The 19,834-nt window shown below is 43.5% G+C and overlaps 1 protein-coding gene across 1 annotated transcript in view; it reads left to right on the top strand.

Moving 5' to 3' along the window:
* Window positions 1–19,338, top strand: part of elfn2b (extracellular leucine-rich repeat and fibronectin type III domain containing 2b) — a 232,087-nt gene extending 212,749 nt beyond the window's left edge. The window contains exons 4-5 of the mRNA XM_079565320.1: window positions 13,257–13,841; window positions 15,980–19,338. Of these exons, the coding sequence (XP_079421446.1) occupies window positions 13,518–13,841; window positions 15,980–18,478 (2,823 nt within the window). The 5' untranslated portion in view covers window positions 13,257–13,517 and the 3' untranslated portion in view covers window positions 18,479–19,338. The remainder of the gene's footprint in view (window positions 1–13,256; window positions 13,842–15,979) is intronic.
* Window positions 19,339–19,834: the final 496 nt, after the last annotated feature.

A 19,834-nucleotide genomic window follows, 5' to 3' on the forward strand; every position in this document is an offset into this window, starting at 1 on the left:
TATATAGTGCAGGCCTATGTCAAAACACAGCCTATGCCTATTTTGGAACCCTCTTCCCTGCTTGTGTGCTAATACTACAGACTGACCCCAAACCTCTGGAAAAAAAGCACATAATACGTGATTTATGAGTAGTTTTATGATATTTCACCTCATACCACAGTCATTGTAGATGATATTGCGAGGCAGTAGCATTAGCAACTGTAGCCTCGTTAGCTTACCTTCAGAGTTGTCTTTTAGCGACTTCTTTCCTCTAGTTTCTGACTTGGAACTTCTGAACAACGTTCAAGCTCCATCAAAAGGAGGCACTGTATTTTCTGGACAATAAGCCTAATGAGAAAAAAAAACAACAGGCTGAATAGGCGTACGGTATGCTAGCGTAACACATTACACAACAAACTAAATAGGTGTCTGTTCAGATAACAAAAGCATAAGGAACATACCACTGGACAGCTAGCTTTTAGCCCGTGATTAGCTTTGTTAAGTAACCTCCGCTTCTCGCTCACTCCTAACCTTCTTTCTGCTTCTCAATTAGCCTGCAGTGCCCTCTAGTGGCAAAATTATGTATTTGAATTTTAAAAAAAGAAAGAAAAATCAAATATTAGTCGCTTCGGAGTATAAGACGCACCTCCGCCAAACGGAAAATACGGTATTTGTCCTCAAACTTTTCTGGCTATATTTTAGTGCCTTCATTATTGTGTGTATTCCAGTATTGCGTGTATCATCCATTGCAGTGCCCGCTACTACATAAGTGCTACATGTAATTGAAACACTACAAGCACAGGGTAGAATGAAGCAGCGTACTGCGCCCTGAACACTGTAGGGCTTGAAATGCGCTATGTGGACGGACGACAATACAGCAGCTACGCAATTCTCTATTCTGTAAAACGCAAAATGACAAGGGTAATCCACTTGTCTACATGGGATTAATCAAGAGAGATGACCCGTATCTAACCCCACCCCTATGAGCCTTTGAGATGAAGATGTGAAGCATCATTGAACAGCTTGCCCTGACCTTAACCCGCACCCTCCCTGTAATGTCTTTAAGCATGACGCTGGCTGGCTCGCATGATTTGCTGAACCCGTTTTTCTCAAGGGATTGGGTCTTTGCTTTGAAACCTGAACTGTGAACTATATGGTGTTTTCATCTCCGGATAGAGGTCTCTAGCGTTTGTGGGGACCCGGGGTAAAACGCTGTTGGGAGGAAGAACATTTGATATTGGGCAGCGTTGACAGGAACCCAGGAGTGGGCATATTAACAGAGACTCATTTTATACTAACAGCTCACAATATAATACAATTGTCCATATTGCTAAAATGTCATAATAATTTTCTCATTTCGCAATACCTTATTTATGCCGTTAAATGTATGGGAGCTCTTTAAGAGTCGATCTTGTGACTGTTTTTGACGCACACCAATGTTTCACTTACCAATGTTTCAGCATCCTAATGGCAGTTTTTTACCAATCTCTCATGCTACAGTATATGACTTTGCATTTGCATTACTCACAGTGATGTGAGATAGGGCTGTGGCAAAAAGGAATAGCTTCTTGAATAGCAACAAAAACAGAAAAGTACACCTTGGGGACCGCAGTAGTCGATGTGGGGGCCCCAGGAAAGCGCCCTGTCTGCTTACTAGGGCTGGGGAGATACACTTTTTCCATAATCCGATACGTATCACGATACACAGTGGCCGATCCAGTCCACCGTTTTTCCATACTGAGATATGTTCTTGCCCGAGCTTAGACGAGTTGATGCGTACCTGTCTGGTCTTTTTGCGTGCCCTCAGTCACGCAAAACGACCAAAGATGTGGTTAGCATTTGGCCTCTCCCAATGGATTCCTAGAGCTCCAAACAGGGGTGAAGTTGGAAGCTACCACGCTCTTCCACGGGTTCGCTCTACCAGACAGGTACGCATCAACCCGTCTAAGCTTGGGTAAGAACATATCTCAGTATGTTAAAACGGTGGCCTGTTCCTTTAAGATTACAAAGTGTACAAACAAACTGTTCCTCAAAAAAGATAGATAAAAATGCAAGATAAAAATTTGTCAAATATGGCTGCACAATATATCTAAAAAAATATCGAATAGCAATATTAAGTGATGCAATATCTGAATATGTTCTGTTTTCTGAACAGTCATAAAAGTACAAATGATTTCAAGTTTGCCTCGATTAAGGAGAGGTCTCTGTTTCACACCTGCCCCCTGCTGGCCTGCCCTCACACCTGCGCAAGTAAACTGAGCAGCGCGGCCTGATGACATCATCACACAGTTTTGACACAGTTTGCTGAAAAACGAGTTACTTATGATTCGGGTTTAATTAGAATGGAACATAACGCGTTGAAATGGCTTTGTGAAATATCGGAATAACATCGTCATCGTGATATTGCAGAGCCGTATCGCATAACGCAACTTACTTCAATATCGTTCAGCCCTACTTCCAAACATAAAGCGGCGCATAAACAGAGGCCGATTGCAAATAGCTTTATTTCAATCAACAGTGTTATGGAAATCCAACTGTATATTACTATATGTTTATTGTAATCATATTACTTATGGTTTATGGACAACTGACAAGTATGCATTGTAACCTTTGCACAGCTAAAGGACACCTGCTTGGCCGGGGTCAGGACGTTTTATCTAGAATTTAAGACAGGGTGTTTGTGTCCTCGCTGTGGCGACGTTTGTCTTATACATTTCGTCAGTGTCTAATCTAAGCTTCTCATTTTATATAATACTTCAAGAAACAAAACTTTGAGGAAAAGCATCTCAACACTGTAATGCAAAGTCGATACTTGGTATTGTGGCAAAAATTAGAGTGATATATTGCAAAAAAAGGATATTTTGTCCTAGCCCTACTGTTTTGTCCGCCCTGGAGGAGTGTCCAGGTGCAGCTTGTAGTATCCCACTCCATCAATGACCGCTACACACTCGGGCAGACTTGCACTACACGGCCTACCTCGCTCGTAAGGTAAGTGTGCCAAGTCGTTCTGGAGGGCTCGCTAACTCCAGCTGTAGCCTCTTTACGATCCGTGGCACTTGCCGCGTTCCCGGGGATGGATTAGGAAGGGGGTGCCGTGCGTTTCTGGCATGGGCGTCGCGAAAGTGGGACAGACAAGTTCGCAACGTCCAGGGGCAATTAAGCGAGTGGAAGTGCGCTCACTTGACTGCGTGTGCTCCGGGTTAAGCTTTCCGCTCATCTCAAGTTCTGTGGATTTCTGCTCCACTCGGATTTCCCCGCCGCAGTGAGACATGTGGATGCTATTTCGATCTCACCTCACTCCGCCGATTTAAGCTTAAAGCAGCGTTCGGTACAGTACACTCCACTCCACATTGTCACACAGTCACAAAGGGGATCTTTGCTCTGAGTCACGTTCTTTTCCCCCCCGGGCAGGTTCTCCTAATTATGTAATACCCCCGCCCCACACACACACACCCACACTCCCCTCCCCGCCCCGCCATGCCATGAGCGCACATGCATGGGGACCCGCGGCGCAGCACGTCTCCCTCTCTGTTCTCGGGCTTCTGGGTCTGAGTATGTGGAGCATTGAATGAGATCACGTCTCATGTGGTCGGGATGAGCCGGTGACGGGAGCGGCGGAGAGGAAATCAATTGTCGAGCTTCGGTATGCGCCAGTGGAAGCGAGGGGACTTCTCTCTGCGATGTTAGCACCTGCGTCGATGCGAGTCTTGGAGAATTTTTAATGCCAGGGCGAAGGGATTGTGTATTATTATTTTTTGTGCTCCCTGCTTATACCTCTTTTCAAGGTCGGAGCTTTTAAAGTAGAGGTTTGTTGATTGGCTTGATCTTACGGACGAACGGCCTTCTTGTCACGGCCTAATCAAGTTGTTTTTGCATCAATATCCCAACAGTATTTGCCTCGCGGGGCATGTATTTCTCATTTACAAGCAGGAACAGTCTGGAAACGAGCAAAGACATAGACAGACAGATATACGTAGTGTCCAAATGAACAGTCAGCAGTGAGATAAGGATGGATTGCCCAGGTTTCCAACTTTCTTTGACCCTCATAACCCAGTGTGAGAGAAGAGAAACCTCCTACTTTTGAAGGAGAGTTCCCACTCCCTTGGATGTACAGGCTGTAGATAGGCCCCAGGCTAATGGGAGTCCCACTGCATATAGGGTTGAAGACAAAAGCCATAGAATAGATGTGTAATAAAACTCTACACTACGTTGAGAATAATTATGCAAATTGTATTTCAGAGTTATAAAGGTTAAAAAAAAAAGTGCTCTTTGAATCACTGACATCAATCTCAGAGACCTGGGAAGATTAGTTGTCAGGTTAAGTCCAGTTAAGGGAAAAACGACTGAAAAAGGGCGTCCCACATAATCATGCAGACCACCATTTTCAAGCAATAAGGGAAAGAAAAAGGGTCTCTCTGCTGATGAAAAGCGTGAAATAGTTGAATGCCTTGGTCTAGGTATGAAAACCTTCGATATTTCACGAAAGATTAGGCGTAATCATCGTACTGTTGAGAGATTTGTGGCTGATTCAGAGCACACACGGGTTTGTGAAGATAAAGGCCAGAGGCTTTCAGTTCTACATAAACCTTCTATCTGGCCTCCCCTAAACTATGTATGACACGTTGCCTTCTGTATAGATCTGTAGAATGCCCTTTCATCATTTTCATTCATAAACGGAAACCTCTACGTCCCGGGCTTGTCAGCATCCATGGCAACAATCGTCTTTTTACATCACCGTGAAAGCCAACAGTGAAATATGGATGGTCTGTATGCGGATAACGCCTCAACATGGATACGGGAGCCTATGTGGTGTCCATGCTGAGTAGGGTTGGGTGCTGTTCAACAATGCCAGTGTGGTATCAAGAAAAAAAAAGGTTAGGTACAACTGGTATCGAAAAGTACCTGTGTAAAAACGTATATCTTTAGATCCAAGTTTTGATGCTGTTGGTCCAGGGACAGCATGACAGGAAATGACTTGGTTGGTGTCCCATTTTTAAAAAGTTTACCCCGTTTTCCCTAATTTTTTTGACACATTTTTCTCATATTTTTGCCCCAATTTTTTCCCCTAATTGTTGTAGCTAATTTTTTTTTTTACTTTTTTGTCCCATTTTTTCACAAATTATTCCCCAGTTTTTTTTACACGCGACTTGACATTGGAGACGAACCCGATATTGTAAACAAATATTTAAGTATCGGGAAAATGTATTGTTAATGTACCAGTATCTAAACCAACTTTAATTCAGTACTAAGTAACTTGTTTACCATAATAAATCATTTTCGCAGTCCTTCTGGGGGTAATACAAGTGTTTTAGGGATGATTGGACGGTCTTTCATCTCCCCCTGGTGTCTCTGGCCAGACAACCACAAATGCAACTTTACTGCCACCGGGTCGGAGGCTCCAATACACACTAATGGAATCACGAAGAAGAAACTAACAGGCTAACGGGCGAAGCTTGCTGCGGGCTAGCACCACTTAAACAGTATTTAAAGCCAAGTTTGATTGAAAAAAATGTATCTCCATTGTGTCATTGGATGTACAATATCCCTGTGTCCCTTTGTCTTTTCTGTCAGCGTAGTATTTACTCTTACGGACAATTAATGAGTAAAAAATGCAACATGCTACAACACCTTAAGTGGCACTTATGGCCTCTCGGGCCATGAGTTACTTAGTACTGCTTTAACGGTAACCAGCCCTAATCCTGAGTAATGAAATGTGTCATTTGGTTGTGGCAGCAAAGAGAGATAAAGGAAGGGGAGAGGCCGGTGGATTTGGCAACAAGTCTATACTGCATGGCCTACATATTAGTGAGTTAGGCTTTGTACCATTCTTGTGCCATCATAAAAGCCAATCTGCAGTTAGTTAGTGTTGGCGATTCGGCAAGGCGAAACACATTCCTGCCCTCACACCAAATCTCATAACATATGCAAACTGTGTAATCATTTGCGCAATAATGAAGATGAAGTAATTTGATGGGATTATGAACCCAATTCTGCTCTCGCTCCAGGGAGTGTGTGCGCCGTGTCTGATTGAAAGTGCCTCCGTTCTGTCCCAATTACAAAGAAGCTTGGATTTCTACCACAGGAGATATATTTTATAGAAAATCTAATGAGAGACAGATAAATGATAAAGGCGTGATGAAACCGTTTGAGGAAACTCTGGCGCTTAGACCCATGATGGGAGAATCATGCATTTGTTCACTATATCACGCTTTGCTTATTAGAAATTTTAATCAAGTTTGGTTCTGCCCAAATTCACCAGAAAGAGTCCAAATAGCACTCACCGAAAAACATGTTTTGTTAAAAGGTTGCTGCTCCTCATTTTTTTTGCTTTATTAAAACAGCTCTCTGTGGTTTCATTAGTTCTGTGGCTGTGGAGATGTGGCAGAACATATTGAGGGGGAAAAAATAATTTCTATGAACATGGGTAACCGTTGGAAATGAATCCTGGCTGGATTTAATATACTTAACGACGCTGACATTTTGGAAATTTGAATCATGTTTTTCCGTCATCAGGGAGGTTTTTAAAATTTCATTTGCACACGTTTGAGTGCCACTTAGTGGATGCTCAAACTTGTCAGATCTTAAAGCTAAGCCGGAGGGGCCTGGTTAGTGCTAGGATGGGGGACCGTAAGTAGCTGGGTGAGTGGCATGTGAGTGAGCGGTCAGTTGTGGTCGGGCGGGTCCAGTGGCACAGATTGGCAGCTGTGCTTTTGTCTGTCTACCCCAAGGGCAGTGTGCTTTGGAGGACTTGTTTCATGCCAAAGGCGCTACACAAATAAGATTTCTTCTTCCTGTTTAACTAACACATCTTGAATACCATGTTTTTATTGTTCGTAACTTGATCAAACTTACCTACGTCAGTGTAAAAATGACATTTTCACTTCACACCAATGGCCGATGGTTGCACTGCTTTAGGACCACGACGTTAGGGGCCGCCATTGTCAGCCATTGCTGCAGTACCTCCATATGTGGGCAGCAAAACAAGCTAGTTTTCTATGAGTTAGCATTGCACTTTCCACGTTTTAATTAACTGTAAAGCCTGGTTTCTAATTTGTTGGAACTTGCTACACCTAGATATTGCTCCAGTGATAACACTGGGTTACTTACAATTAGAATTCAGAAGCCCCTTATGAGAGACCAACAGGCCCAGTTAAAATCATGAGGCCATACTTCTGTGGACCCACCACCTGCAGGAGGAGCCATAGGGGCTGGTGCAATGGGATTTGGGCAGCACCAACAGCTGCCTCCACGACCCGGGAACGGAAAAGTGGAAGAAAATGGATGGATACTTACAATTAAAGAAGCATACTAATGAGGGTCGGACTTTGACTGACAGGCCGTTAGCATTAGATCTAATGGCGCAGGCATGGCTACGACCCAAACTACGCACCCTGCTACAGTGAAGATCCCGCCCTTATGCCCTTTTTAGGAACATGTTCCGTCACAGCAGGGTAGGAGGAGTCTGAATCCGCCATGATTTCCCCCTCGAACGTAGTTATTATGGCAAACATGGAGGAGTGAGGAGGCGGAGTCTATTAGTATTATGTCTATGTTATGCTTCCACAAAGAGAACTGCTCCCTCTGCAGGTACTTTGCATAACTACATTTCTAAATACTGCAAGCCCTTTTTGCACGGGACGTCGGTAAAACGGAAATGATCATAGGACATCGGTACATTTTATGGGCATTCGCATGGGGTTAGCAATGTCAGTAATTCACTCATTACATATATATTATATGAATAACTTACCCAACTCAATCCACTCTATCTCGAGCATCCATGTTTTTAAGATTCGTGTTTACAATCACCTTAAATCAACTTGTTCCATCTTGTTTATATATATATAAAAATCAGATAATGACGCTGACCAATAACAACAAGCCTTTCATTTATATGTGCTGTGAGCCCTGACTATCAGATTTGTTTGTATCAAACGCTCAAAATGGCTGGCAGCTAGGGCTGCTCGATTATTGAAAAAATAATAATGATTATTTTTGTCATAATTGAAATCACGATTATTCAAACGATTATTTGTTGCCTTTAACAAAAAGTCTTTATTTTATTTATATATGTATTAATAAAAAAAACTCAGCTGAATATTTTCTGTTTTCTGAACAGTCATAAAAGTACAAATGATTTCAAGTTTGCCTCGATTAAGGAGAGGTCTCTGTTTCACACCTGCCCCCTGCTGGCCAGCCCTCACACCTGCGCAAGTAAACTGAGCAGCGCGGCCTGATGACATCATCACACAGCACTGTTTGTTTTTATGTCAGGCAAAAACAAGAACCATGTCAGGTGAAAAGCGAAGGGAAAATAATCCCATGAAATAATGCAAGATTTTTTTTTTTTTAAATAAAAAAAAAGAAATAAAAAAAATAATTGAATTTTTTTTTTGGAAAAGATATAATAATTATGCTATTTTTTTAATCGTTTAGTGTAATAATCGAAATCGTAATCAAATTTCGATTAATTGCACAGCTCTACTTGCAGCGGCGCTCTGGCCAGAAAACCTGCATGCACTGGGTGGCCCCAATACACACTACTGGAATCACGAAGAAGAAGCTAACAGGCTAACGGGAAAAGCTAGCTGTGGGCTAGCACCACTTAAACCGTATTTCAGCCAAGTTTGAGTGGAAAATATGATCTCCATTGTGTAATTGGGTCGCTGGACCTAAACTTTGGAACAAGCTCCCTTGGTCAGTCTGCCCCAGGGCGGCTGTTGCCACAATAGTAACATATGCCATCGAGTGCTGAGTGAATGAATAATGACTTTATAAGCAATTTGACGAACATGTGACACCATCGCAATAAGCGCAAACCGATGATCATTATTAGGCCACAGTCCGTTACAAAACATCCGGGCCACGACCTGCCGTGGGGGCTGAACTTTGGTCCATGGCCCAAAATGAGTTTGAGTACAGTACAACAAACACATTATTGGCCCTAAAAGCTTCATGTCCTGGTTTTTCAGATATCAATGATAGATGTTTCTTGTCTTTGTAGATAAAAGGTGATAATCGACGCTGGATGTGTGGGTAGAGCGGGGAACATCTTAGAATGCACAGGAATCAGCGAGATGAAAGCGAACATTGTTTAACAGCGAGGTCGCATCAGGTCTCCGCGCTCAATGGATCGTTTCTTTTTTTTCTCTCCAAGTTTTATGTAATTGCGGGGTTTCAAATACAATGCCCGTCATGATGCAACAGGCGCCTAATCCCGTTCTCCGGGTTGATGCCTGACTGCTATTCAAATGACATGCAGATCGGATAGAGAGCTTACGCTTCTTTTTTGGCAGTGCGGTGTCAAAGCGAGAGAGCGACAAGAAGAGACAATGTGCTGTCAGCATTTGCGTGATTAATGCCGCGCCGGTGTCTAAAAGAGGAAGCGGCGCTCTCTGAGGAGGGCGGGTGATTGGCAGGAGGACGGTGGGAGCGCGGTGACCGGGCTGATTAGGCAAAATGACGGGAAAGTGGGGGGACAAGAGAGGGCAGGTGTTGTGTGTAAAATGGGTCCCGGGGCGGTGTTCTGATAATGGCCATTTTAAGGCGAGACACCGCGGATGAAAAGAGGGAGGGAGGGAGGGATAGCTTTGGGGTTGGTTTACTGACGATGTGATTTTTAAAAATGTCATGCAAATTCTTTCATTTGATGTCGTCGGAGATAGGTTTCCTTTATTTTCAGCGACAAAATGAACCAGATAGAGTTTAAAGGTTTAAAGCTATAGACTTAAAATTTAGGATATTTTATTCAGGACAACATTTTCATAAGGGATTTTAAAGCAGTACTAATTAACTCTTCCCCCTAGAGGCCATAACCGCAACTGCAGGTGTCGTAGCAAGTTACGATTTTATAACTTATTAATTGTCTTGGAGAATAAATACTCCGCTGACAGAAAAGGCGAAGGGAGAGAGGGTTACTGTGCATCCAATTATACAACGGAAATAATTTTTTTCACTCAAACTTGGCTGTAAATACTGTTTAAAGTGACGCTAGCCCGCTGTTAGCTTTGCCCGTTAGCATGTTAGCTTCTTCTTCGTGATTCTATTAGTGTGTATTGCTTTCTCCGGACCGGTGGCACTCAAGTTGCAAACATTTTTTGTGGCCAGAGACACCAGGGGGAGATGAAAGACCCTCCAATCATCCCATAAACACTTGTATTACCCCCACAGGGACTACGAAAATGATTTATTAAGGTAAACACGTTACTTAGTACTGCTTTAAGTGAAGCTTTGGGATATAAGACTGGAAAATGTGATGTTTGCAGCAGACTTTTAAAACGGGGGCGGCAAAGTACTGTGCAATGTATTATAAATGAAATATACAGCAAAAATAGAAATAAGCAAGGACTCAAAGTTCTCCTTGGACTTAATCAAAGCCAGTAGTAAACAAAAACGGAGGTAAACTTGGATTTGTCAAAACAAGGCAGGACGAGGCAGATGAAGAAGAAGAATAGAAGCAAAACCAAAAACCACAGAGCCCTTTGAAACGGACTCTAATGATAAACTTCAATAGGCAGATGCAGGTATGACCCAGTGGTATAGGACACCACCAGGTTCACAAAAACAAATCAAAACAGCATCATTCTGCGCTTCTGGTGAGGCGAAACTAAATGTGAAGTTATAAGTGTCCAAGCTCTACCACGGGCACACAGACCAGACAGGCACGTATCAACTCATCTAAGCTCAGGTAACAACATATCTCATTATGGAAAAACGATTAACTATTCCTTTAATGGAATATTACTCCTTGACTCGACACTGAGTATACCCAGGTTACTTCATCTATCATCTGCTATTATGGTCCTGAGGTGGGTTTTGTTATTTAAGGGCAGTGAAACTTCTTTCGAAGGACGCAGTGCTAACTGGAATCACAGCTGAAATTTTACTAAGCCTAAAAAGTTCATGTAAGTTCTTTTGTAAGGTTCCAAAAAACCCACACACTGAAGTAGAGAAGCTGTTCTCTCTCCACTTTTCTCCCGTCTTTATAAGAAGCCGACTCGTTTCATGACGCTCATGCTGAAGGTCTTCTAAATCTGACTCGAATGTTTTCCCCAAAGCAAGCAGGAGTTCCTCTTTTGGGGTCAAGAGACTGCTCTCCTTCCATTATCTCACAGTTCTTTTTGAAAAAACGCTTCTCTATTTCTGCTTTAAGACAGTCAAGTACCTGAGAGAAAGTACTTTTATTGAACTCTTCACTGTTTGTAAACTCAGAGTGACTCTGTCCAACAGTGCTCATTACAAGTGAGTCCAGAAATTTGGAATTGGTCTTTGGTCATCTCTTGTTTTGTGCTTCTGTGCTTCTGTTGCTTAAGTTCTTCAATCTCCTTCCATAATTAACCAAAAGTACAGTCACTTCTGTCGCTTTTGTCTGTAAGGGAGCCAACAAGATCTATTGCTCTAACCAGATCAAGTCTTCTTGATTGGAGCATGTCAGGCAGGATTTTCACTTCCCCAAACACTTTACAAAAAGTAACCAAAAGTCCTATAAACTGCAGGTCAAGTCCCTTTGCTTCTATATTCCTCTCTCCACTATTCTTCTCAAGTGAAATGTCTTGCAAGAGCCTCAAACCTGCTGGAAGCCTGTCTCTCAAGCCCACATAACATCTGAAAGTCGCTGAAGTTCCCCAGGCTTCTTTTTCTACATCAAGCCACTTCATATGGACAGCAGAGCCAGACACAAACCTATAAATACTCTGCAGAAGTGCAAAAAACTCCTCAGCTTCAGGCACTGACTTCACCACATCAACAAGAACAAGGCTGAGACAATGAGCATCACAATGCACATAAAATGCAAACCTGGCATTGCTTTTAATCCGTGCAGACACACCAGAATGTTTCCCGCTCATTACATGGCCTTGCCCAACAATGTTGTTTCTGTAGTCAATATCACAGACACTTTTTATTATACTAGATCAAGAAGTAGACAACGCTTGTCTAGATCATTGCTAATATACTGTTGTTGTTTGTGTACTTGGCTAATGTACAACACTTGGTCTTTTTGGTGCACATGTGATGCTTGCGCTGGGTGTGGGGAGTTCAGTGCCTTGTTCTTATTCTTCTAACTGTCTCACATGGTCTTCTTCTTAAATTCAATTAATAATAAAACTATCAGTGGATATTGCAGCATAATACTTTGCATGAAAATCCTCACGCAATCTGAATTTAAGACCCAATTTACTGCCTCTGCTCACTGCTGTGACCTGCTGGTGATACACCTCCTACATATGGTTCGCTTTGACAGCTGACACTGGGACTGGGACCTGTTTGGCCCTGATCTGCACCTGATTGTTTGCTTCTTTAGAAAAAAGTTGGAGATATCGCTTTTTCTCTTCATTCTGCTGTCCCTGTTCAAAGGAAAGCTTGGTTACATCTCATGAAGAAAGTAAAATATAACAATGTGCTTGTTATTATTTACCATGAGTACACAGTTATTAATAATACAAATACTAAAGTAACACAGTACGACAAAATCGAAGTATATTTTGCCCACATAAAAAGTTGCATAATGCACCTTTATTTGGTGGGTTGTGGGATCCTTTGCAATTGGTTTGCCACAAAAGTTTTGATGAATCGCGTTGATATACGTTTGTTGAGTGGTGATCACAGCTCTACTTCCGGGTCCGCAGTTGTGCGAGAAACTACAAAAAACTCTTTAATACCACAATCAATATTTCTGAAACTCAAGGGAGAGTTACTGAACATACTTATTTATCAGGCCCATCAGCCAAAAATGCTGTAACTACTGTTCTAAAAGTAATATTTACCAAAATCGGTACATCCGGGTTAGCGGAGAGAAATACTAAGCAGCTACGCTAACCCTGGAAGTAGTGACTTTAGTAAATATTACTTTACTACTTTTACTACTCTGAGAAATAAGTAGGTTAAGTAACTCTCAGTTGAGTTTCAGAAATATTGATGGTTGTTTTTAAGAGGTTTTTATGTTTTTTTCTCGCATATTTGCCGGTCTGCTAGGACCCGGAAGCAGAAGTCGTGACGTCACACTTAACAAATGTATGCTGTAGTTCTATGATAAATGCTGCTAACAACAAAACTGTCTGAAGAAATACCACATAACAGCCAAACAGCAAATTCCTTTTAAGAAACATTGAACATTTATAACTTTTGTTTATTTCCGTAATTGCCTTGTCATGATATTTTGCTACAACAGATGAGAACCACTGGTCTATAGCAATCCCCGAAACCACCCACAGTAGCTTTCAAATGCAAATTACCTGCATGTTTCTCATACATCCCTCTATCCCTCTTCTCTTTTACAGAGTCTTCTTTACCGTAAGGACCCATTCATGTGAGAGGCCTTTGAAGAGATGCTGCGTCAGCCTCCTCTGCCGTCCGACACAATATGACACGGACCACCTGCTACCTGCCGCAATGACCACCGTGCTGTGACTGGAATACTTAAGCCTTCCTACGCCTACTACCAACCCTCTGTACCTCTGCTGAAACACTATATAGTGATCTCTCCAAGCAATTTCTAACAATTTCCCAAAGGATATTTTCAACTTCCCACTATTGGCACCATGCAAGGCTGTACCCCGTCGCTCTTCTTGTTCGCGTTGGCGCTCTCTCTCCTGCCCCATGCCACGGAGGCGGACTGCTGGCTCATCGAGGGAGACAAAGGCTATGTGTGGCTGGCGATCTGCAGCCAGAATCAGCCCCCCTTCGAGACCATCCCTCAGCACATCAACAACACGGTGCATGATCTCCGGCTGAATGAAAACAAGCTGAAAGCCGTGCTGTTCAGCTCCATGTACCGCTTCACTAATCTGACCGACCTGAACCTCACCAAGAACGAGATTAGCTACATCGAAGACGGGGCGTTCGCCGGACAGGCCAATCTGCAGGTAATTGAAAAGGGAATGGGAATGTAAGGGGGAAAGAAGTTGTTTTTTTTCCCTGGTTGTATGTAACGAATTGAGTTTTTAGCATGTGCCAATGTCAATGAGGAAACGAGTCGAGCTGATCCGGTTAGTTCGACGCGGTCGGAAAGGGGCTGTGGGCTTTTATTGACAGCTATGTGGCTTTGAGGGTTATTGGGAAGAGAGTGAAATGTTCTTCAAAATGTTGCATTGGGTTGGATTGAAAATGGCCTTCAACACATGCACACATGCTAGTTGAGAAAGATTGATGTTTTCAGTCGTTTAAAATGGTTCAATACAGTATTTTCGGTTCTGGGTTGAGGACGTTTAGCGAAGGTGAAGAGATGGTTTGAAAGGAATGTGTAGGAGGCCATTGTTGCAAAGAAACGGAATCCTATACTCAATAGGCAGCAGAGCATTCTCTGTCCCAAGTCGTGTACACAATATCAAGGGCACCATCATCCTAATGACTCTAAGGACATGGCAACAGACATTTAATGAGGCAGTATGTCAATGTAAACAGAATAGTTTGTACTCACTAAGCTATAGAGGGTATTGAGCATGTTGAGAGGAGCTCTTTAGAACAAACATGGGTGGAACAAATAAAGGTAAATTCCTTCATATTATACGGGGGTAATTTATCAAGAGTTTAACAGCGAGTGCAAGCTGGAAAATATTATATAGCTTTTTGTGGGCATGTTGCACCGAATTTAAAATTGTTAGCATTACATATTGACGCCTCCTTATCTGTAAATGAGAGAATGCTGCGTGACTTAGCTGCCAATCCACTTTTGCATGCAGTACTCGTTTGTCAAATGCTTGGTAAATTACCCCCAATCTATATATTCAGCCTGCTGAAAAACAATTGTTAGTTACTGACGAAGCCTCTTGTGGTGAAAGGCAGAAATGTTTCCAACACTCAAACAACCCAATACAGATCATGAAATTAGAGCCTTTGCCAATAAAGGAAAAGATCTGTATGACTAGAAAATGCTGCGATACAAGACTACTTCTTGGCATCGATTGAAAAGTAAAACCCCTGGGTCACACTTTATTTTACAGTACCTTGATACATTGTACCAAACTAAATTTAGGACATTGTAGTCTCCTTTATAACAATCTTTTATAACTTGTATCTATGTATTGCATACACAATGGAATAGTACTTGGTCAGTTTCCCATAGACTTTCTATTGGATTTTGGTCAAATACTTTTTTCCCCCACTGTATATGTCTAAGGATATAGCCTAGGGATGCACACTCTGCTCAACTTCATTAGTCGATTATTTATTACTCTATCAAATCAGTATCATTAACTGTTAACCACTTGCATAGTGCCATTGTTATTTTATTAAGTTTAAGATTGTAAACATTATTGTTATATCATTAAAACCTCATTAAAGAGTTGAATTATTAACCAAAATACAATGCCACAGTTTTGCACTTTGATTATGCTGTATTTCCTCCAAACATAGCATAATGATGAATCATTAACATACTTTTTAATCAGTTATGCCATAATGAGGATTAGTCCATTAACTGACTAATCATGTACATTCCTAATAAAAACCCAATCCACAGGTTGGATGTTTATATTAGATGCAATTAGTTCTCATATACAGTACTTCTCCTGTGGGGGAAAAAAATCCATTTAAGTCTCAGCCAGACTTTGAAGCAGCTCCTCAAAATGAATGGATCCCAAAGTGTCTGCTTTTAAAAGGAGTCATAAAAAACACCATGACCAATTGACCACAACTCCCATCCATCAAACCGATAACATCCCTTACAAACAATGGCTTATAATGTCACAATGCCAATGTTTTTTGTTCAAAAAACTACTAAGACACTATATTATTCTAACTATTACTGAAAAAGTTGCCTTTGACACATATCTCGTATAGTCACTGAGAAAACATGACATTTCAGCTAGTTTTTATAACCCAGCTTGGTTTATAAACAGTTCCATTATTTATTATGAACAGTCTCTGACAATTACCAAGTGCTGCCTTAATCATCCTAATTTCCCTATGTGTGATTCTGCCGAAGGAACACTTCTCCAGTGTGAGTATGCTCTGCAACATTTACACATGGTTAAATATTAAAACTCCGCTTGTGTTTTGACAGGTTCTGCAGCTTGGCTACAACAAACTGACTAACCTCACCGAAGGCATGCTCAGAGGTCTGGGCCGCATGAACAGTCTCTTTCTCCAACACAACTTAATCGAAGTCATCGCCAACAATGCCTTTTGGGAGTGCCCTAGCCTCAGCAGCATCGACCTGTCATCCAACAAACTCGCCCGCATTGACCCTACCACATTTGCGGTCCTCAGTCGGCTAATGGTGTGCGAACTGGCAGCCAATCCGTTCCATTGCGGCTGTGACTTGTACAGCTTCCTGTTCTGGCTGGAGTCTTTCAACAATGTCACGCACACCTACGATAGACTGCAGTGCGAAACTCCCCGAGAAATGTTCGGCTACCCGTTACTCAGTCCCATCGCGGCCGGACCAGCGAGTCGCAACGCCAAAAACATCCTGTCCACCCGCTGCCGAGATGGAGTGATGATACCAGGATATACCTCGCTACCGCCGGATCTCGACGGACCTTCAGGTTACGGGCCGGATATGTTTGGCGGGAACGGGCCCGACCACCATTCCACGACTTCGTCAACGGACAGAAACTTCACCCCGACAATCAAGCTCCGTCATGTGTCGCTGTCCTCGGCGTCTCTCTTTGTCAACATCCCCCGTCCCTTCAGCAAAATGTACATTCTCACACAATACAACTACACTTTTGTGTCTGACGTCATGAATTTGAAGAACACCAAGGAGCTGATCACCCTCAACAAGCTCAAGCCGCACACCAACTACACCTTCTGCGTCGCATCCATCAGAAACTCCCAGCGCTATAATCACACTTGTATTTCCTTCGCCACGCGGGCCCAGAATATGGATGAAATGCCCCCTGCTCCTTCCACCACCACCCACTACATCATGACGATCGTGGGCTGCCTCTTTGGTATGTTAATCGTTCTGGGGTTCGTCTATTACTGCTTGCGTAAGAAGCGCATGCACGACGAGAAGAAGAAATCCATCTGCGTTAAGAAGACCATCCTGGAAATGCGCTATGGCCCGGAAGTGGCTGCCGCGGTGGCCAACGATCCCTCAGCGGTGCACAAACTCCAGGAGCAGTCCAGGGATCATCATCAATACCAGCACCATCACGGAAGCAAGCTACCCATGTCCACATCCTCCAGCTCGGGGATGCTCCACTCAGCCAACACCAGCTCCTCCAGGCTCTCCTGTATTCCACAAGTCGAAAAGATGGCCACGGCCTTTTCAGAGGCACTGGCCACAAACAAAGGAAACTATATGGACATACGCTCAGGAGCAGGGATGGAGAGGATGAGCGATGGTCATGGTGGGTTGAGGGCGGAAGACCTAAGGGATGACGATGGCACAGACATGGGAGAGGATTCGGATGATGACGGCCGTGGATCTGCCTCAGAAATCTCAACAATTGCCATGGAGGTGGACAAGGTGAACCAGATAATTAACAACTGCATAGATGCCCTCAAACTAGACGCCGCCGCTGTGGCTGCTTCAGGAGTCTCCACAAGCACCACGTCATCGTCAAACCCCACCTCCCCTCCCCCAAACAGCAACTCCTCACTCACCCGCGGCCTCATCCCGCTTTCGCCAGGGCTTGCAGAGACTTGCTTGGTCAACGCCCTAAACAAAGCCCCAACTCCCACTCCAATGCCTCCCTTGACTGCCCCATTGTCCGAGCGCCCAGGTATCACCGGTGGAGGTTTTGTAGTCAGCCCCCCCTATCGTCCCCCTCCACCAGCCACTGCTGTTCGTCCCATCCAGCGGCAAATGAGCGCAGACGCAGCGAGTGTTGGAGTAAATGCAGTGAAGAAACAGTGCAGCACCACCTCCTGTGGCTCCATGGGGCGAGACCGGGACCGTGGAGGAGCGAGGGTTTATAGCCTGGATGTCCCTGAGCCACGGAGTCCTGATGGGTGTAACCAAACCCAGCAGCCGTACCCTGACCGGGCCAGCCCCGTGGGATGTGGAGAGCCCCTGGAAAGGCTCCCATTAGTGGGTAGCGGAAGTTGTGGAGGAGGGGGTGGTGGTGGCTGCGACAGTAGTGGTGTTGGTGTTCAGCATCAGGAGAACCAGAGGTCTCATCATTACCATCAACAGCCCCAACAGCAGCCTCAGCAGCAGCTGGATGTGCAGCAGGATTACCACTGCTCGGAGCACCGCCACTCTGTCCCGGCTCTTTATTATGAAGGCTCCCACCAGGGCTCCCCAGCCCAGAAGGTGTCTTTTCTGAAGCCTCTGACCCGCACCCGGAGAGACGCAGCATCCTACTCCCAACTCTCACCTGTGCGTCACCATTCCAGCTACTCCGGCTACTCCTCCAGCCCAGAGTACTCCTCAGAGAGTTCGCTGCGCATCTGGGAGCGATTTCGTCCATATCGCAAAGGCCAGCGTGATGAGGCGTGTTACGTTACGGCTGGAAACGCCCTTCGTAAAAAGGTCCAGTTTGCGAAAGGAGAGGACCTGCATGACATTCTTGATTACTGGAAGGGCGTGTCAGCGCAGCAGAAGTTGTGACTGATGGACTAGATTTGATCCTTTTGCAGAAAAAAAAAAGAGTTGAGACACTTCTCCTCTTGACACAGAAGAGCAGGGACTGTACGGTACGTGGCTACAGTACCTGACAGATTGCCTTTGGGTTGGCATGCGGTGTATAGAAAATTGTGCAAAGAGCCAGAACTGTGAAACTGTGCCTGAAATGGAAATCATTATGGTGTTTTACTTTCACTTCAGTGTAGCATTATTTGGGGTCATTCTGAGTTTGGCTTTTGGTTAGAGCACAGGGAGAATTAGCTGTGTAAAAACTATTATTTGCACAAGATTTAGTGGCTCTCTCAGTGCCATGTTTTCATAGGTCATTTATAAAGGCAGGATCTTGGACACTTCGTACGGTAGTATTTGGGACAGCAGTTTGAACGGTGCAGTGCAAAAAGCTTCATGTAATAGACTCGGAAAAACAGGCACAAAATCATTTTACCAAGTGTTATGAATCTTGGCATTTTAGTTGTAACTATTGTACAAAACATATTTTAACAAATCACAATATACAAACATTTTTTAATCTTTTTTTTTTTTTTCAAGATTTTAGACAAGTGCCCCTTTATTCTCCATATGCTCATACACATCTAACACTGCCCTTAATCAAAAACTCATAAGGGTGATTTAGTGACAAAAGTCATCAAAAGGACTACAGCTGTCAAAATAATTTTACTCTCATGAAATGCCAATTGCTCTTTATGACAACAGAGCTTTCAACAGTCACCTTCTGAAGCTGAAAGTGTGACGTGCCCAAAAGTGACCATGCTGCTCAGTGAAATGTAGAAATCTAGGTGTGATCTGAGATGACCAGGGCCGTTTCTAGGAAACAGTGGATTAGTCAGATGATTGGTGTGCAGGCCTCGATCAACCTTTGAATACTTTGAAAAGGCTTAGAGCAAGATAGCATTTTCCAATAAACAAAATGAAAGATATAAATGTGCCAAAAGCGTAGGACCACCCATTTTATAACTTTTTTATTTTTTTCATTTTTTTTAGATAATTACAAAAGACTGTGCCATGATCCAGGTTTATGTGAGACTATTTGGGATCACTCCATCACAAATTTACAAGAAGGCCCTCTAGCCACCCCCTCAATTTACATCAGGCCCCACAAAAAGCTAGAAACGGCCCTGGTCCGGACTTGTGCAGCCACTGTGAATGTACAAACAGGTTCAAACAGCAGAATTTGAATATCTCCCATACGAGCTCAACAATACATTCCATATCCTTGTCTCTCTTGCATTATCGGAAAGAGGCACAGCGAGGAAAGGAGATTTACGACTACTGCCAATGTTTCCGCGCCATCCCTGACATAATCCCGGTGTGTTCCTTTGA

Source organism: Gobius niger (genome assembly GCF_951799975.1).
Source record: "Gobius niger genome assembly, chromosome: 10".
Taxonomy (NCBI): Eukaryota; Metazoa; Chordata; class Actinopteri; order Gobiiformes; family Gobiidae; genus Gobius; species Gobius niger.